The 18,151-nt window shown below is 58.3% G+C and overlaps 1 protein-coding gene across 1 annotated transcript; it reads right to left on the bottom strand.

Moving 5' to 3' along the window:
• Positions 1-527: 527 nt before the first annotated feature.
• COL1A1 (collagen type I alpha 1 chain) lies at positions 528-18,090 on the bottom strand. The gene is made up of 51 exons (XM_030808056.1): positions 17,862-18,090; positions 16,181-16,375; positions 15,964-15,998; positions 15,826-15,861; positions 15,632-15,733; positions 14,837-14,908; positions 14,566-14,610; positions 14,351-14,404; positions 14,134-14,187; positions 13,584-13,637; positions 13,414-13,467; positions 13,023-13,076; positions 12,890-12,934; positions 12,720-12,773; positions 12,561-12,605; positions 12,329-12,382; positions 11,975-12,073; positions 11,842-11,886; positions 11,643-11,741; positions 11,461-11,514; positions 11,135-11,242; positions 10,987-11,040; positions 10,763-10,861; positions 10,555-10,608; positions 10,368-10,466; positions 9,390-9,443; positions 9,187-9,240; positions 9,030-9,083; positions 8,865-8,918; positions 8,396-8,440; positions 8,204-8,302; positions 7,799-7,906; positions 7,237-7,344; positions 6,958-7,011; positions 6,742-6,795; positions 6,416-6,523; positions 6,275-6,328; positions 6,095-6,148; positions 5,793-5,954; positions 5,584-5,691; positions 5,319-5,426; positions 5,160-5,213; positions 4,948-5,055; positions 4,515-4,568; positions 4,295-4,402; positions 3,906-3,959; positions 3,436-3,543; positions 3,061-3,343; positions 2,738-2,928; positions 2,199-2,441; positions 528-2,069 (listed from the first exon to the last, which is right to left on the bottom strand). Exons 1-51 carry the CDS (start codon positions 17,962-17,964, stop codon positions 1,923-1,925), a joined length of 4,395 nt encoding a protein of 1,464 aa, XP_030663916.1. The 5' UTR covers positions 17,965-18,090; the 3' UTR covers positions 528-1,922.
• Positions 18,091-18,151: the final 61 nt, after the last annotated feature.

Below are 18,151 nucleotides of genomic sequence, written 5' to 3'. Positions count from 1 at the left end.
GCGTTGCTCCTTCGGCAGGAGCTCAGCGTGGGTGAGGAAGGAGCAGAGGGCAGATTACCCTTCATGTCAGTCCAGGGAGAGGCCCCCAGGTCCTCCTCACGGGTTCCACTCCCCTCACCCTCCCAGCATCCATGAGCATCCCACTGCCACCAACTGCAGGGCATCCAGGGCGGTGGAGAGTGGATAGGCTTGAAGCTGAGTGGGTATGAGGTTTGGACAACCCCAGGTGTGAAGGGGGTGTGTGTGTGTGTGTTGTGCACGTGGATTGCCTGTATGGTATTGCAGGAGAGAAGAGGATTTGGAAAAGGTGCAAGGGAATTGCAAGAATAGAAAATAAAAGAGGAAATAGAAAGGTTTGAGGTATAAGAAGGGTGAGAGAAAGGGGAGTGGGGTTATGGAAGGATCTAGAAGAGAATAGTGGGGAGGGAAAGGGCAGGAATGGAAGGCAAGCCCACCACCCCAAAGCCCCTTCCCCATGTCCCCCCCTCCCCCAACTCCAAAGAAGGAAATTAGGAGGCCACTGCGGATTATGTTTGGGTCATTTCCACATGCTTTATTCCAGCAATCAAAATAATTAAAAACATCTCAAATTATTATACACATACAAAATAGGTACAGAGTCTTTTGCTTCCTCCCACCCCTAGGGGAAAAAACTGCTTTGTGCTTTGGGAAGTTGTCTCTGAAACCCGGGGACAGAGGACGCAGGACAGACTAGGAGAGAGCCGGGAGGATGGGCTGCAGCTGTGGAGGAGGGTTTCAGAGGAGAGAGGTCGGAGAGCAGAGGCCTGAGAAGCCAGAGGCAGGTGGAGAGAGGGTGGAAAGTGAGCAGCGGGCTGGGCTGGAGCCGCACACGCTCTCCTCCCATGTTAAATAGCACCTTTAGAAAAATTCACAAGTCCCCATCCACAAAAAAAAAAAAAAAGAAAAATATCAAGGAATAAAAATAGACTTTGAACAAAAAGGAACATTTGCTGGCCTGGGGGGGCATCTCAATTTCTATAGCACCAGTGATTCCCTCCCCACCCCACCCATCACATAGATGTAGCACCTTTGGTATAAAATGGGGAGCCACTTCCACCCTGCCCCCATCCCCGCCCCCAGGCAGTTGCCCCGGTGACACATCAAGACAAGAACGAGGTAGTCTTTCAGCAACACAGTTACACAAGGAACAGAACAGTCTCTCCCGCCCAGCCCTGCGGCACGAGGGATTGACACGCGTTCCCAAATCCGATGTCTCTGCTTTGTCGTGGCCCTTCCTGACTCTCCTCCGAACCCAGTGAGGGGCTGGTGGCTCCCCCGGCATGACCCCCTCAAAAACGAAAGGGAGATGTTGCAAGAGCCATGGGAGTGCCAGATGGCAAGGCTTCTTTGGCAGTCTGAGAACCCCAGGTCCCCCGGGGTCTGGGGGTGCTGGGCGGGCAGGAGCGGGCTGAGGGTGGGGGCCACTTGGGTGTTTGAGCATTGCCTTTGATTGCTGGGCAGACAATGCATTGTTTCCTGTGTCTTCTGGGGAGACAGATTTGGGAAGGAGTGGAGGGGAGGCCCCAAGGAGGGGTGGAGAAAGGAGCAGAAAGGGCAGCGTTGGGGTTTCATAAGCCCAACGGGCAGAAAGGGACTTACCCCCGCATGGGTCTTCAAGCAAGTGGACCAAGCTTCCTTTTTTAAAAAGTTATTTATTTATTCTTTTTTTTTTTTTTGGTAAGGTTGAATGCACTTTTGATTTTTGGTCATGTTCGGTTGGTCAAAGATAAAAACTAAGTTTGAGAGATGAATGCAAAGGAAAAAAATATTTTCCAAAGTCCATGTGAAATTGTCTCCCATTTTTTGGCTTTTGGGGGGGTTCAGTTTGGGTTGCTTGTCTGTTTCCGGGTTGGGGGGAAAGTTGGTTGGGTGGGAGGGAGCCAGGTTGGGATGGAGGGAGTTTACAGGAAGCAGACAGGGCCAACGTCGAAGCCGAATTCCTGGTCTGGGGCGCCAACGTCCAAGGGGGCCACATCGATGATGGGCAGGCGGGAGGTCTTGGTGGTTTTGTATTCGATCACTGTCTTGCCCCAGGCTCCGGTGTGACTCTGGGGTGGGGCGGAGACAATGGGAGGGGGCATTACCACGTGGGAGTGATGGAAAGAGGGCACTATGGCCTGCCCAAAAAGCCCAAGGCCGGAGAGGGGATGCCCTGCTTGGGGATTCTGGGCACTCACCGTGCAGCCATCGACAGTGACGCTGTAGGTGAAGCGGCTGTTGCCCTCGGCGCGGATCTCGATCTCGTTGGAGCCCTGGAGGAGCAGGGCCTTCTTGAGGTTGCCAGTCTGCTGGTCCATGTAGGCCACGCTGTTCTTGCAGTGGTAGGTGATGTTCTGGGAGGCCTCGGTGGACATCAGGCGCAGGAAGGTCAGCTGGATGGCCACGTCGGCAGGGTCGGAGCCCTGGCCGCCATACTCGAACTGCAGGGGAGGGGAGAGAGGGAAGAGTGAGCCGCTTTGCGGGAACCTCTAGTCCTGCCTGGCCTCCCTGTCCAGGGTCCTCAGAGAGCTGCCCAATGCACCGTTATATCAAGAGGAGGCACCACTTGCCCATAGGCAGCCTGTGTCTGAATCACTATCAGGGACCTGAGACCCCTGCCTCCCAGCCCAGCTCTGTCCATCACCCTTAGCAGAGACCTACTCCAGGACTTCATGTCCCTTCTGAGCACTGGGCTAGCCCATCTCCTAACACTGGCTCTGAGGTCCAGCTCACGCACCTGGAATCCATCGGTCATGCTCTCGCCAAACCAGACATGCCTCTTGTCCTTGGGGTTCTTGCTGATGTACCAGTTCTTCTGGGCCACACTGGGCTGAGTGGGGTACACGCAGGTCTCACCAGTCTCCATGTTGCAGAAGACTTTGATGGCATCCAGGTTGCAGCCTTGGTTGGGGTCAATCCAGTACTCTCCTGTGGTAGGGCAGGGCAAGATGGAGTCAGGGAAGGGGAACAGCCAGCACCATATGGTAGGGGCACATATGGGCATGGGGACCCTGGCATGGCAGGAGTAGGAGGGAGGGAGAGGCTAGGGCAGGCCCTCACCGCTCTTCCAGTCAGAGTGGCACATCTTGAGGTCGCGGCAAGTGCGGGCGGGGTTCTTGCGGCTGCCCTCGGGGCTCCGGATGTTCTCGATCTGCTGGCTCAGGCTCTTGAGGGTGGTGTCCACCTCGAGGTCACGGTCACGAACCACATTGGCATCATCAGCCCGGTAGTAGCGGCCACCATCGTGAGCCTTCTCTTGAGGTGGCTGGGGCAGGAAGCTGAAGTCGAAACCAGCGCTGGGAGGACCAGGGGGACCAGGAGGTCCGGGAGGGCCGGGGGGACCCTGCACAGAGAGGGAGGAGAGTGGGGATTACCAGCGTCCAAATGCTTTGGGGGCTGGAGGGCCATGAGCAGAGGGGATGAGGAGCTACGTACAACAGGACCAGCATCACCAGTGCGACCGCGAGGACCAGGGGGCCCAATGGGGCCAGGGAGACCATTGAGTCCATCTTTGCCAGGAGCACCAGCAGAGCCAGGGGGACCCTGGAGTGGGGGAAATGGTTTGAGAAAGGCTGCCAGGAGCCTGAACAACCCCAGCTCTGGAGGAGAAGCCCACCACCCTCCCTGCTGGCTCTGGCTCCACGGCCTCAGAGAGCCCGTCTCAGCCTCTTTCCATAGGACATGCCATAGCTCCTTCCAGCCGCTGAGCCAGGGGAGGACGGATTGGGGAGCAGAGAGGCCAAAGCTAGATCAGATTGTTTGTTCAGGATTCTTCCTTTCTTTGCCCACTCCCTGTCCCTGAACCCTTCTCCAGAGAGGCAAAGGGTGCCTGGGTCCCTGGCAAGGGTCCCCGAGGTAAGCCTGGGCTTGGGGCTCAGGAAGAGGAGAGACAAGGCATGACTTACTCGGGGACCAGCAGGACCAGAGGCTCCAGAGGGACCTTGTTCGCCAGGAGAGCCCTGAAGGACAGATAAAAAGGCAATTCAGGCCCAGTGAGGGTCAAATGTAGCCTGAGGGCCTGGTTGGAGAGACAAGGGCAGTGTGGGAAACCCATGCCCCTTCGTGACTCTGGAAATCTAGCCCGAGGGTGTCCATAGGCAGAGACCTCTCCCATAATCCCTCTCTGTGTACCCCTCACCCTCTCAGAAGCTACTTGGACATGCCCATAAATCTTCAGACCCCAGTCCCCACTAGGGAGGGGAAAGAATGACTATCCAGAGGGGGAAACTGAGGCAAAGCTCCCCCTCCTATCACAGCACAGCATGGGGACTGGGGAGGGGCTGAGCATACTCACAGGAGGGCCAGGGGGACCCTGGAGGCCGGAGAAGCCACGGTGACCCTTTATGCCTCTGTCGCCCTGTTCGCCTGTCTCACCCTTGTCACCACGGGGGCCTTGGGGTCCCTAGAAGAGAGAAAGGGACAAACTGTCGGGCGGAAGTTCCATTGGCATCGAGTGGGGCACTGTCTGCATCTGTAGAGTTCTGAAGGCGTGGGGGACACGGCAGGGTACTTACAGCGGGGCCACGGGCGCCAACAGGGCCGACAGGACCGGCGGGACCAGCAGGACCCTGGGGAGAGCAAGGAAAGCATGAGCTCTTGGCCAGGGGAGGCTGAGGCTGGGGCTGCAGGATGAGGCCTCCCCTCTGCTGGATCTCTCTCTCCTCAGCTGCTTCCCACTGTGGCCATCTCTCCCAGCTCCCAGGGAAACCTCCCCGCTGCAATCTTCACGAGAGCTGGGGCCAACTCACGAGAGGGGGGTCCTGTCTGGGAGAGGGGACTTGGGGCTGAGCTTTAACTCAGCTTTTTGGATTAAGGCCCCGACATCTTGCAGGATCTCCTTTCCTCCCCCTGCCTGGGTGAAGTCCGACACCCATCCCCAGGCCTCTAAGGAGGCCTGGAGAGTCCCTGGCCTGACCAGACACAGTGAACTGGAGCCCAGCTACTTACAGTCTCACCACGATCACCACTCTTGCCAGCAGGGCCAACGGGGCCAGGGGCACCAGGAGCACCAGGAGCACCAGGGGGTCCAGCGGGGCCGGTCTCACCACGGTCACCCTGGCGAGGAGAGCAGGGGAATATGGGTCAGCCCCAACTGAAGGGCCAGGATGGGGCAGGGAAGCAGCAGACAAGGCTGTGGTCATGGAGTGTCGCCATCTTACCTTGGCGCCAGGAGAACCGTCTCGTCCAGGGGAACCTTCGGCGCCAGGAGCTCCCTGCAGAGAGAGAGAGAGAAGTGAGAGTCAGCCAGGGAAGAGGGCTTAGGCAAGGCCACAGTGGCCATGCTGAGGGTACTGGCATGGGGGCTGGGGACTGCTCACCTCACGTCCAGATTCACCAGGGGGTCCAGCCAATCCAGGGGGGCCCATGGGACCAGGGGGACCACGCTCACCACTTGCTCCAGAGGGACCTTGTTTGCCAGGTTCACCCTAAGGGAGAAGAAAGAGTCAGGCCAGAGATAGGGTCTGGGAGGACCCTTGAGTCCGCTGGGGTCATCTCTACCAAATCTGTTCTCCTTGGCTCCACCCCACTCCAAGTCCTGTGATGGTTTTTCTCAGGGTCCCCCAAGGTGACGGGGGAACTTACAGAGGGGCCAGGAAGACCAGGGAAGCCTCTTTCTCCTCTCTGACCAGGCAGGCCTACCACACCACGCTGTCCAGCAATACCTTGAGGCCCGGGAGTACCAGGAGCACCCTTTGGGAGGCAAACAGGAGTGAGGTGCCGGACAGCAGCACGGGGACCCCTCCCCAGCTCTGGACACCTCCGGAGCTGCAGAGATCTGAGCTGGCACTTACAGCAGGACCATCAGCACCAGGGGATCCTTTCTCGCCTGCAGGGCCAGGGGGACCAGGGGGACCAACTTCACCAGGACGTCCAGCAGGGCCAGTCTCACCACGGGGACCTTTGCCGCCTTCTTTGCCAGCAGGACCAGGAGGGCCAGGGGGTCCAGCATTTCCCTGGATGGGGATAGGAGGGGCTGTCAGACTCCAGGGGGCTCTGGTGCATCATTGCATCCTCAGTCGGACCCACCATCCTTCTGGCAGCCCCCACCCACCACACCCAACCTAGAGCAGTGGACTCCACTGCAGAGACTTACAGAGGGGCCAGGAGGACCGACTCGGCCAGCAGCACCAGGGAAACCAGTAGCACCCTGGAAGGAGAGAACACAGGAACAGTCAGAGGGAGAACAGCCAACTCACCCGACCCAGCTGCCCTCACCTGCCACTGCTGCCTGAGGAGAGGAGAGAGGCTCAGCAGAGAGGTGGGTGATACTCACAGGGGGACCAGCGCTGCCACGAGCACCTTTGGCTCCAGGAGCACCAACATTACCCTGTAGGAGAGCACAGAGGCATTAAGCCTGGACCCGTCCTGGGTCCCAGCCCATCAGCATCACGGGCACAGAGGGCAAGCCACTCACAATGGGGCCAGGGGGTCCAGCGGGTCCGGCAGGGCCAGGGGGACCAGCATCGCCTTTAGCACCAGCATCACCAGGTTCGCCTTTAGCACCAGGTTGGCCATCAGCACCCTGGGGGAGGAAGCAGGGAGGTGAGTGGAGGGAAGGAGGCAGGAGTTTCCACCGGCTGGGGGACGAGCAGTAATGGAGGCAGGAAGATGCTTGGGTGGGAAACAATCCCGTCTCCACCCTTCTCCCCTGAGGATGGCTGACGCCTTTGTCCTCATTCTGTCCCTCCAGGTCCCAGGTCCCAGTCGGTGATGAAAAATGACGGGGGTCTTGGTACTCACAGGGGGGCCAGCGAAGCCAGCAGGGCCAGGGGGACCAGGCTCACCACGGTCTCCCTAGAAGAAAAGGAGTCAGATGGGAGAGATGCGCTTACATGAGGGAAGGTGGGGATGCGGTGAGGGGAGAGGCAAGGGGTGGAGGCACAGACAGGCCCAGGGGTGCTGTGTGAAGGGAGGGAAGGGCCAAATATGGGGTCTTAACAGGTCTTCTGTACTTACGGGGGCACCACGAGCTCCAGTGGGACCAGCAGGGCCGCTGGGACCAGTTTCACCCTGAGAGCAAGGGACAAGAGGCTCAGGGTCAGGGCCTCCCCTGAATACTCCTAGTAGATGACCCCAGGAGAGCCTCCCCTCCTTCTGGTCCCTCCAGGTTCCCACGTTGACAGCTCAGTTTGGCAGGACCTGCTGTCCCAACGCAACCCCACAGAACCGTACCCAGGCCTGCTGAGGAGGCCTGCTGAGGTGTTAGGGCAGAAGGTGGGGAAGCGGCCACTTCACCTTGTCACCAGGGGCACCAGCAGGGCCAGGAGGACCAATGGGGCCAGTCAGACCACGGACGCCATCTTTGCCAGGAGAGCCATCAGCACCTTTGGGACCAGCATCACCCTAAAGACATGGATAAGCTTGATATTTCCAGTGTGGGGCAAGGTGACCTATAGTGTTCTGCTTGTGTCTGGGTTTCCTGAGAGGCCCTCTGCAGCTCTGCCCTGCCTCCAACTGGCCAAGGACTCAAAGATTCTTTCAGGATAAAGGGTGCCTGCCTGGAGACTCAGGTGGAACTGAGGTTAAGAGGCCCCTGACTTGTGTAGCAGGATAAATAAGGGAGCCTCCATCAAGGAGATGCCCCCACCTCTCATCACCATGGTAACTCATGGGGAGAGACGGGCCTGGAACACAAGGAGAGGATTCATCAGCAAAAAGGCCAGAGGGGAAAGGGGAAGAGGGGAGGATTAGTGAGAAGAGGGACAGATCCCAGAGAGAAGGAGAGATGCTGAGGGATTCAAAGCAGGCAGAGATGGGAGCCATGTAGGGCTCAGGGAAGGGGAAAGGTTGAACTTACTCTGTCACCCTTAGGCCCTGGAAGACCAGCTGCACCACGTTCACCAGGCATTCCCTGAAGGCCAGGGGCGCCCTGGCTGCCGGGAGCTCCAGGGGCACCAGCATCACCCTATGTGACAACCAAGAAGACTGGAGTGAGGCCTGGGGCCCCAAGAGTGGGTCACAGCCCTAAGCCCCGCTTGGTATCGCCCAGGCTTGTTTCCAAGGCCAATGACAAGCCTTGAGAAAAGATGAAAAGACTCATAGCCCAGACTCCAGGCTGTGTGTGGGCCCCTACCCTGGTCATTTCCCCCCACCCTGCACCCTATCTCCATGGCTTTGGTCATAGCCAGCCATCCCCTGCTGCAGGAGGGGTGAGACCTGGTCCCTGGGCTACTTGCCAGAGCCCCTTCCACGCTGCCCTCACCTTAGCACCATCGTTGCCGGGAGCACCGTTGGCCCCTCGGGGACCAGCAGGACCAGGGGGACCTTGCACACCACGCTCACCAGGGAAGCCTCTCTCGCCCTAGAAGGGAAGGACAGGGCGTGTGATGGCTGCTCTGGAGACAGGGCCAAGTACAAGGCACGTTGATGGATGCAGCGAGAGAGGACTACTTACTCTTGCTCCAGAGGGGCCGGGGGCACCAAGGTCTCCAGGAACACCCTGAGGGGGAGGGAGGGAAGAACAGACAGTGAGCAAAACCTACCTGGGGCCACTATGCTGGAAAGCACTGTCCCTCCTCCTGGGGGCTGGCCGTGATTAGAGAGGAACCCCTTCTCAGCACTGAATTGAGGTTATCCCAAACAGCCCCTCTCTTCCTCCTCCCCAAACTATGGACCAAGATTTATCAATAGAAGGGTTGAGGGAAAGTCACAGCATATTCCAGCAGCTCTTAAAAGAAGTCACCCAGACTAGCAGTCATGCAGCCCCCACTTCCCTCTGTGCTGCTCCCTTCCTGGTAGGAAGTTCTTTCTGGCGTCTAACCTTAATCCCTCTAGTTGATGGCTGTCTGATTAGCTAGGAGCAGGGGCCTGTCCCTCTGGATTCCCTGCATCTCCCACCCCTCTGGCCAGCTGCTCCCTCTTACCTGTTCACCAGGTTTGCCTGCTTCACCAGGAGGACCAGCAGGACCAGGGAGACCCTGTAGGTGGGAAATGGGGGAAGAAGGGAGGGAAGGTTTACAACCTGGAAGAGACCAAAGAGGTGTTTCCCACCCCTACCTCCCAGCACCCTGACAGCCATGAGGCCTCACCTGGAATCCGGGAGAGCCAGCAGGGCCTTGTTCACCTCTCTCGCCAGCGGGACCCTGCACAGAGAGAACACTACGGTCACGGGGAGGCCAAGGAGACGAGGGGCTGAGGGCGTCTCCTCTTTCCTGCTCCCCAGATCTCCCCATCAGGGACACTCACAGCGGGGCCAGGGGGTCCCTGAGCTCCAGCCTCTCCATCTTTGCCAGCAGGACCCTGAGGGAAGAGAGCGAAGGGGAACTCAGGGTTAGGAGGCCCTGAGCAGAGCAGCCGAGGACTGTGGCCTCTAGCACCCCTCCTGCAGGGAGGAGAAAGTGCCGGGACAGCAACGGGGAAGGGGGTAGGAATGGAAAGGAGATACTTACGACAGCGCCTGGGGGTCCGGGAACACCTCGCTCTCCAGCCTTGCCGGGCTCTCCCTGTGGAGAAAGGGAGTTAGGGTTGAGGGGGCTGAAGTGAGAAACCAGGGCCTCCGAGGGCCTCTCATTTACTCTGAGTGGGACTTTTTAAGGGACTTTCTTTTCAAAAGACTCTCCTGTTTGGCCCCCGGGGAATGCCCCTGCAGGCGCTTCTTGCTGGGCCCCTTCTGAGCCCACTCCTCCCAAGATGCCCTTCCAGGCTGCTCCTCCTGCACCCTCTCCCCTGCCTTTTCCCTGTTAGATGCCCGCTGTGGCCTGCACTGCAAAGCGCTTTCATCGCCTCTGCTATCTCCTTTTGGACCTCAAAGAATCCACCAAGACTGGGGGTGCCTATCACATCAAAGGCCTGTCCTATCCCCACGTGTCAGGGTGGAGGGCCACCAATACCACTTATTTCCAGGACAGAGCAGTGGTCATGAAACTTGGAGAAGTGTTTCATTTTTTCTTTTCTTTCTTTCCTTTTTTTTTTTTTTTTTTTTTTTTTTGAGACGGAGTCTCACACTGTTGCCCAGGCTGGAGTGCAAATGGCACAATCTTGGCTCACTGCAACCTCCGCCTCCCAGGTTCATGCAATTCTCCTGCCTCAGCCTCCTGAGTAGCTGGGATTACAGGTGCGCACCACTACACCCAGCTAATTTTTTGTATTTTTAGTAGAGACATGGTTTCACTATGTTGGCCAGACTGGTCTCAAACTCCTGACCTCATGCCCGCCTCGGCCTCCCAAAGTGCTGGGATTACAGGCGTGAGCCACCGCACCCGGCCAAGAAGTCTTTCATTTTACAGATAGGGAGGCTGAGGTCCAGAAAGCGAGAGTGAGTGGTCACACGGCAGGTCAGCAGCAGAGCTGAGCCCAGAGCCCAGGACTCCTTCGAGTCTCAGGTGTGTCTGTCCCTGGCTCTTCATGGATCCTCACTGAATACTCACAGCAGCACCTTTAGGCCCAGGGAATCCCATCACACCAGCCTGACCACGGGCACCAGGGGGGCCTGGGGGTCCAGGTCGACCATCTTGACCGGCGGGACCCTAAGGATGGGAGGCACGAAAGCAGCGGTGAGGATAGCGGGGAGGCAGACAGGACAGTGGCAGGGGGTTCAGGGGGAGTGATACTTACAGGGGGGCCAGTTTTGCCATCAGGACCAGGGCTGCCAGGGCTTCCAGTCAGACCCTAGGGAGGCAGAGGGATTTGGGGAGAAGCATGATGGAGGTGGGGGAGGACTCCGGGGGGCAGACCCTTGGGCCTGCTCCAGAACGCCTCATCCCAGACCCTACACGGGATGGTCAGGGCCTGGCCAAACCAGGCCGAAGGGCTGGGGCCTCACCTTGGCACCAGGCAGACCAGCTTCACCGGGACGACCGGCTTCACCAGGAGATCCTTTGGGGCCAGCAGGGCCAGGAGAACCACGTTCACCAGCGGGACCCTGGTTGGGGGAAGTCACAGGAACAGTTAGGGTCTCAAGTTTGTGGCTCTTTGCCATGGGCCAAAAGAGGAAGAAGATGCCCAGGGAGCGGCAGGGTCAGCCCCCCGGCCTCAAGGAGAGGTTACCTTGGGACCAGCAACACCATCTGCGCCAGGGAAACCACGGCTACCAGGTCCACCCTGCAGGAGGAGAAGAGGCCAGTGAACTCTGAGACACACGGGCACCAGCCAGGCACTGAGGGTGGAGTGGGAGGGGGCGGGCAGGGACACTTACACGCTCGCCAGGGGGTCCGGGCAGGCCAGTGGGTCCGGGTTCACCTCGAGCTCCTCGCTTTCCTTCCTCTCCAGCAGGGCCAGGGGGTCCTTGAACACCAACGGGGCCCTGGAGAGGGCCGAGAGGAGGAGGCGGCCTGTCGTAAGGGGCCATCCTGTGCCAGCCTCAGAGCTGGCTGAGGCTGGGCCTCCAGCATCAGGGGTTCCTGGGGGTGGGGCAGGGACTCCCCCAGGAGACCAGGAGCTCCTCTTCCTTTCTGGATTTCCCTCAGGGGGCTCCCAGGGCAGGGTGGGCTGGGCTGCAAGAAGAGTGGCAGGGAGACTTACGGGCTCTCCCTTAGCACCAGTGTCTCCTTTGCTGCCGGGAGCACCAGGTTCACCCTGCAAGGGAGAAGAGGATGAGCCGAGAGCTGGGGGCGCTCAGTTGGCCTACATCTTCCTGCTCCCCAGATGAGAGCCGCACTGGAGCTAGTGCATGGGGTGGGCAGAAGGGAGAGTTTGGTACTCACGCTGTTACCCTTGGGACCAGGAGGGCCGCCGGGGCCCTGGGGTCCAGAGGGGCCTCGGGCACCAGGGAAGCCAGGAGCACCAGCAATACCAGGAGCACCCTGTGGGAGGCAGACAGCCAGGTGAGCCTAGGAGCAGAGGGAAAGGGGCAGGCAGGCTGCAGGCAGCAGGAGTGGGACTGAAGCCTGGCAGGATACTTACATTGGCACCTTTAGCACCAGGCTGTCCATCAGCACCAGGGTTTCCCTGTGGCACAGAGAAAGGAGTGTGAGCTACAGGCAAGGACTCTGAGGTTAGAAAGTGGCAAAGGGGACACTGAGGCGGGGACACTTACAGCAGGGCCAGCAGCACCAGCAGGGCCAGGGGGGCCAGGCTCACCACGCACACCCTGGGGACCTTCAGAGCCTCGGGGCCCTTGGGGACCAGCTTCACCCTGAATCAGAAGAAAGGACATATCAGAAGCCACCCTGGGAAACCCAACATTGCCTCTTGGGATGGCAGGAGGAAGGGGAGACAGGGACAGGAGAGCAATGATCAGGACTCTAAGATCAGAGACAGAGACCCCAGGTCAAAGGTGTTAGTGAATGGGCTGCTCTCTTGCCACTCTGGGTCCCTTTGGTTTGGGGAACAGAGAGACATGAACCCCTTGGCCCATGAGAGTCATGCTAGAGGAGAGTGGGGGTCTCACCTTAGCACCAACAGCACCAGGGAAGCCAGGAGGACCAGCGGGGCCGGTGGGACCCTGTGAATGAAATGGAGATGTTAGCGAGAAGGAAGAGATGGCAGCTGCAAGTCACACCCTGGGACAGAGGAAGTCCTGGGGTTCAGACCAACATAACCTGCCTCCATTGTCAGCCCCAAGAGCAGACACTGAGACCCCTCCCCACTCCCAGGCCCTGAGGCCTACAGGCCACACTCACAGGGGGTCCGGCAGCACCAGTAGCACCATCATTTCCGCGAGCACCCTGCAGGAGAGAGGGGAAGCCCCGTTAAGTCCACTGAGCACTGGCCAGTCCCTAGAGTTCCTGGGGAGCCCCTTCCAGAGCTCAGGGATCCCCCAAGGGACCAGGAGTACTTACAGCAGGGCCAGGGGCTCCAGGGCGACCTCTCTCACCAGGCAGACCACGGGGGCCCTGACAACCAAACCAAGAGAAGTCAGATGAGATGGGAGACAGCCTCATTCCCCCAGGCCTCCATCTTGCCCCTGCCTCCTGCCCCATCCCTGCCCTCTGGAACTGGGCACACTCACCATCTGACCAGGAGCTCCATTTTCACCAGGGCTTCCAGGCTCACCCTGTGGAACAGAGAATAATGAGTCAGAAATTCATTCATGGTGGGACTCTGGGGATGTGGAGGACCATGATGTTCAGACAGCCTCTTACCTTGGGACCAGCAGGACCAGCATCTCCCTTGGCACCATCCAAACCACTGAAACCCTAAAGCGTGAAAGAGGTAGAAGGTGAGAACCTGTGGAGGGGGTGGAACAGCCTTGACACCCACCTAGATCTGAGAAAGAGCCTTGGGAGGTCATCACCACCATCCCCGTTTCTGAGCTAGACTAAACCCCAACTGGCTCAAGATCTCACCCAATCGTTTAATCGGAACTGCTTTCCCATGGAGGGCGGTGCTTTTGGATGTCCACTCTCTGTCCCTTGGGACTTCTGTAGCTGCCACCCACCATGATGCAACTCAGGATCTTTTGGGGAAGAGGCTGGGACTGGATGGGGGTATGCTAGGGACTTGGGGAGCTTAAATGACTCAAAGGTAACTCACTCTGTGTCCCTTCATTCCAGGGAGGCCAGCTGTTCCGGGCAATCCTCGAGCACCCTGGAGAGAGATGAAGAAGACAAGGAAGGGCCATTAGAACACACCACTGTGGACCCAGCTCCTAAATGAAGCCCAAGTGCAGTGAAGCCCAGGTTCAGCCGCAGCCGCCTGCTCACCTGAGGCCCAGGAGGCCCACGCTCACCAGGACGACCAGGTTTTCCAGCTTCCCCCTGAGAGGGAGAGAAAAGACCATCATGCCCCTGCCTCCCCACCACTGCCCAGGGGCTGGAAAAGTGGAGAAGGTCTCAGTCTTCTTTGGATTGTTGCAGGTCAGGTTTGGGGGCCCAGAATCTTATCTTTGAATCTAGAGCTCAGTTTAAATTTACAGTGAAACCTTCGTTTGGTGAAATCTGAGTGCCTCTAAAGGAATTTCTGTCTACTTCTGTCACCAGCATTTTAATCTCACCATCTGTGCACCAATTTCCCCAAAGGGATGGGGTTGGGGATTGCTCTAAGGTGGCTGGGGTGAGGAGAACAGTCACTTTGTTGGGGACATGGAATCATCTCATTAGGAAAAGATCATTGTTCCAGGGCAGTCCGTGCATCACAGAGGACTTGCCCTCCTTCCTCTGAGTATCGTTCCCAAATGTGGTGGAGTGGAAATTGCAGGATCCAACCCATGGAGGCCATGGGGTCAGATGGTATCTTCTTGCTGGGGATACTTACATCATCTCCATTCTTTCCAGGGGGGCCAGGGGGACCTCGGGGACCCATGGGACCCTAGAAAAGATAGCAGGGGTGGTTAGAATATGGATAAGAAAAAAAGAAGGGGAAGGCTGGGATTGAAGGGAAGGGGTAAGGAAGACCCCAGGCCTGGGAGTTCTTCGACAGGAGAGTCTGCGTGTTTGTAGAAGGAGTGTGTATCTGTATAGAGAGTGCTTACTGAAGCTCCAGGCTCGCCAGGCTCACCAGGGGGACCTTGGAAGCCTTGGGGACCCTTGAGAAGAAGGAAAGAAAGATGTGGTTAGAAGGCAAGTCCCTGTCAACCTTCTCCAATCTTACCAAGAGATCTCTGAGCATCTCCTCTGCCCTCATCCCAGTCTTCCCTCCAAAAGACCAAAGCCCAAGGAGGCATATGAAGATGTCCTGGATACTCACAGGTGCACCAGGGGGGCCAGGGAGACCACGAGGACCAGAGGGACCCTATAGAAGGAGAAGAAAGGGGGTCATGGTGATCCCTCTGTAGGAAAGCATGTGGATGTAGTCATTCATGCCTGTTGGGACCACCCCGTCGTCCTGCATCCTTTCTGGACTCTGAGGTCCCAAAGGTGATCTTGACCTCCCAAGCTGTCTATACCAGCCGCCTGTGACCACCTTCTCTGGATACCCATTCTCTCTTCTGTCAGCCCTGTTCCCCCTGTTGGCTCACCATGGGGCCAGGCACGGAAATTCCTCCGGCTGATTTCTCGTCATAGCCATAAGACAGCTGGGGAGCAAAGTTCTAGAACAAACAAGAGAAGTCAGGGTCAGGACAGTGAATTGAAAGGCAGAAGACGGCACCGATGATGGAAGAAACTGACATCATGCACTTCCTGGTGTGATGTGCTGAGAAGAATAACATTGCTTTTCAGATACTCCTGCCAAAAATGCAGCCCTGCATCTAATCTAATCAGACAATCCCAAATTGAGGGATGGTCTGCAAAACAACTGGACTCTTCAAAACTCCCAGTGCCACGAAAGACAAAGAAAGTCTGAGGAACGTTCCACATTTGTGGAAACTAGAGACATGATGATTAAGTGCAATTCATAATCCTGGACTGGATCCCAGATTGGGGTGGCGGGGGGTGGAATCTATAAAGGACATTATTGGGACATCGGTGAACTTTGAATATGGACTGCACATTAGAGAGTGAATTTAATCATTGTGCTATGGTCAGTTAAGAGAATGCTCTTGTTTTTAGGAAAAACACACCCAAGTATTTAGGCGCAAAAGAGCCTGATGTTAGCAACTTACTCAAACAGTTCAGAAAAAAAAATGATACATATACATAAACAGAGACTAATAAAGCACATGTCACAAACTGTGAAGGGTATGTGAGAGTTTCCTGTAGGATTCTTGCAACTTCTGTAAGTTTGAAATTATTTCAAAGTATAAAATTATGTCATCTGCCAAAAAACAAAAACAAAACAGGGGAGAGTGGACACACAAGTCCTCTCCACTTACTCCTCCGAGGCCAGGGGGTCCGGGAGGTCCGGGAGGTCCGGGGGGTCCGGGAAGTCCAGGCTGCCCAGGGATGCCATCTCGGCCAGGGGGGCCTGCGGGTCCCTGCAGGGGGAGAGGGCGGGGCTGGGGTGAGCGTGGGTCCAGAAGCCACGCCCACCTGCAGCCCCCTACAGCCCAGAGAGTGCAACGCTTACCCTTGGGCCTCGGGGGCCAGTGTCTCCCTTGGGTCCCTGTGGGATTGGGGGAGAAGAAACAAGAGGCCAGGTTAGAGAAGGGAGGACTGTGAGGAGTCACGGGCCGCGGAGGGGCAAAATTCGAGGGCAGGAGATTACCTCGACGCCAGTGGTTTCTTGGTCGGTGGGTGACTCTAGGGGCGAAGAGACGCGCGTTAGAGCCAAGGTTTGCTAATGCTGCTCCCGTCGGCTGAGGCCTCTAGCACGGAGGGCCAGCGAGCGCCGACCACCCCCAGCCCCACCCCCAGCCCCACCAGCCCCAGGCCCAGGCCCCAGGCCCCAGGCCCCAGGCCCCAGGCCCCGAGCGCAGCCGCACCTGAGCCGTCGGGGCAGACGGGACAGCACTCGCCCTCGGGGACTTCGGCGCCGGGGCAGTTCTTGGTCTCGTCACAGATCACGTCATCGCACAACACCTTGCCGTTGTCGCAGACGCAGATTCGGCAGGGCTCGGGTTTCCACACGTCTCGGTCATGGTACCTGAGGCCGTTCTGTACGCAGGTGATTGGTGGGACTGGGACAGGCGGAAGAAGAGGGGCGTTGTCAGTAGTGACTGCGACCCCTACCTTGGGGCTCCAAGACCCCCACTTTAACCACCTTTCCCCCTGGTCTAAGAGGCACACTTGGATTTTTCACTTCCCGCCCCTCCCCCCGTTCCTCTTTCCTCAAATCCTTAAAAGCTCGCCTGCTCCTCATCAGCGCGGGTGACAGCGCCGAGGCGCCTGGCCAGGGAGGCTGTAACTCTTTCCAGTTCTCAGGAATTTAAACAAAGCTTTAGTCCGCGGTGGCTTCCAACTCCAACCTCAGCCCATTGGCGCTGAAGCCAAGTGAAATAAAAACCACAGGGTGGGAGGGGGAGGGCGGGGGGAGAATAGGAGGGGCCCCATCGGGAGGGCAGGCTCGTGGGGAGTGGCTTGCGTGGTGGAGACAGGAGGAGGGCGCGGGAGGAGAGAAGGGAGGTCCAGCCCTCATCCCGCCCCCATTCCCTGGGCAGGTGGGGTGGTGGGGGCGGGGCTAGGAGAATGGGAGCGGCTGATTGGAGGGGAGGCCCCCCAAGACTTGAAATGTACTTCAAAATTAGGAGACACCCTAACCTCCAGCACCTAGACATCTTAAAAGCCCGCTCTCGGGGCCATCCCCAGTCCCCCAAAGCCAGCCAATGCCTCCAGGTCACTTTTAGCCAAAGAACCAAAAAGTCCGCAAATAGTCCAGAAGTTAGCTAACCACTCCCACGGCGCTAGCGGCTCCCCAGACGGCCACTAGGTGTCGGGCAACGCTAAGCAATGGGGCCGGGGCGGGGCCGACCTCACGGGCCCTACTACCTCTTTAAGAGGCTTGGGCTGTCCCATCCCCGGCTTTACTTTCCAGATCTAGAGGTGGGGTCCGCACCCAGCAATAACCCGGGTCTTCCCGCTCCGGATCCTGCCCCAATAAGCGTTGGACCGGGAGACGCAGTGCTCAGCATGGGTCAGCAGGGGGCGCAAGGACCCCGCCCCGCCGAGTCCGCGCCAAAGTTTCTCATCCTCCACCCGCCCACGCTCCGCGCCCCCTCCGCCGCAGCTCAGCACCCCCACGGCCCCAGCAACAGTCTAGCCCGCAGAGAGGGCAATCTTTCCTTATGAATCATCCCACGGCCTTCCTGATTGCTTCTACATCTTGGGCTTCAAATGCCCCGCTCGGCGCCCCCATCCCATCTTCGACGTGCTTTCCTCACTCTGCACCCAGATCCCCACTTTCCCGTCTGCGCGCTCGGGATTCTCTCTTGCACCAACTCACGCCGCGCTCCACCCTCACCTCCTGCTCCCCGGGCGCGTTCAACCCCAACCTCGCCCCAGGGTGAGCTCCCTCCTGTCTCAGGGCGCCGAGGAAGAGCCCTCATCATCTCCCTTCCATTCCCGAGTCTCCGGAGCATCCACGTCTCGGTTTAAGCCGCGGCCCCCGGGACCAAGCGCAAGGCGCGATATAGAGTATCCTTGCACTCCCAAAAGTTTGGGACTTACTGTCTTCGTCTTGGCCCTCAACTTGGCCTTCCTCTTGGCCGTGCGTCAGGAGGGCGGTGGCCGCTAAGAGGAGCAGGAGCCGGAGGTCCACAAAGCTGAACATGTCTAGACCCTAGACATGTAGACTCTTTGCGGCTGGGGAGGGGGTTAGCGTCCGCTCATGCGTGGCCTCACACTCCGCGTGCCTCCTGCTCCGACCCCGAGGAGAAACTCCCGTCTGCTCCGACGACTGGCCCGGGCCCCTTTTATACTGTCCTGATGGAGAGCAGGGAGGAACCCTGCCCCTCGGA

Source organism: Nomascus leucogenys, unplaced genomic scaffold, assembly GCF_006542625.1.
Source record: "Nomascus leucogenys isolate Asia unplaced genomic scaffold, Asia_NLE_v1 Super-Scaffold_258, whole genome shotgun sequence".
NCBI lineage: Eukaryota > Metazoa > Chordata > Mammalia > Primates > Hylobatidae > Nomascus > Nomascus leucogenys.
This window is presented reverse-complemented; position numbering and strand designations above follow the sequence as displayed.

Excerpts from the sequence above, each read along its gene's own strand:
- COL1A1 (XM_030808056.1), bottom strand. The coding sequence starts at position 17,964 with ATGTTCAGCTTTGTGGACCTCCGGCTCCTGCTCCTCTTAGCGGCCACC. Across the intron at positions 11,041-11,134 it reads CCGGACCCCCTGGCGAGCGT|GGTGGACCTGGTAGCCGTGG; the intron begins GTAAGTGTCCCT and ends CTCCTCCTGCAG. Across the intron at positions 8,441-8,864 it reads CAGGCAAACCTGGTGAACAG|GGTGTTCCTGGAGACCTTGG; the intron begins GTAAGAGGGAGC and ends CCTCCCCCTCAG.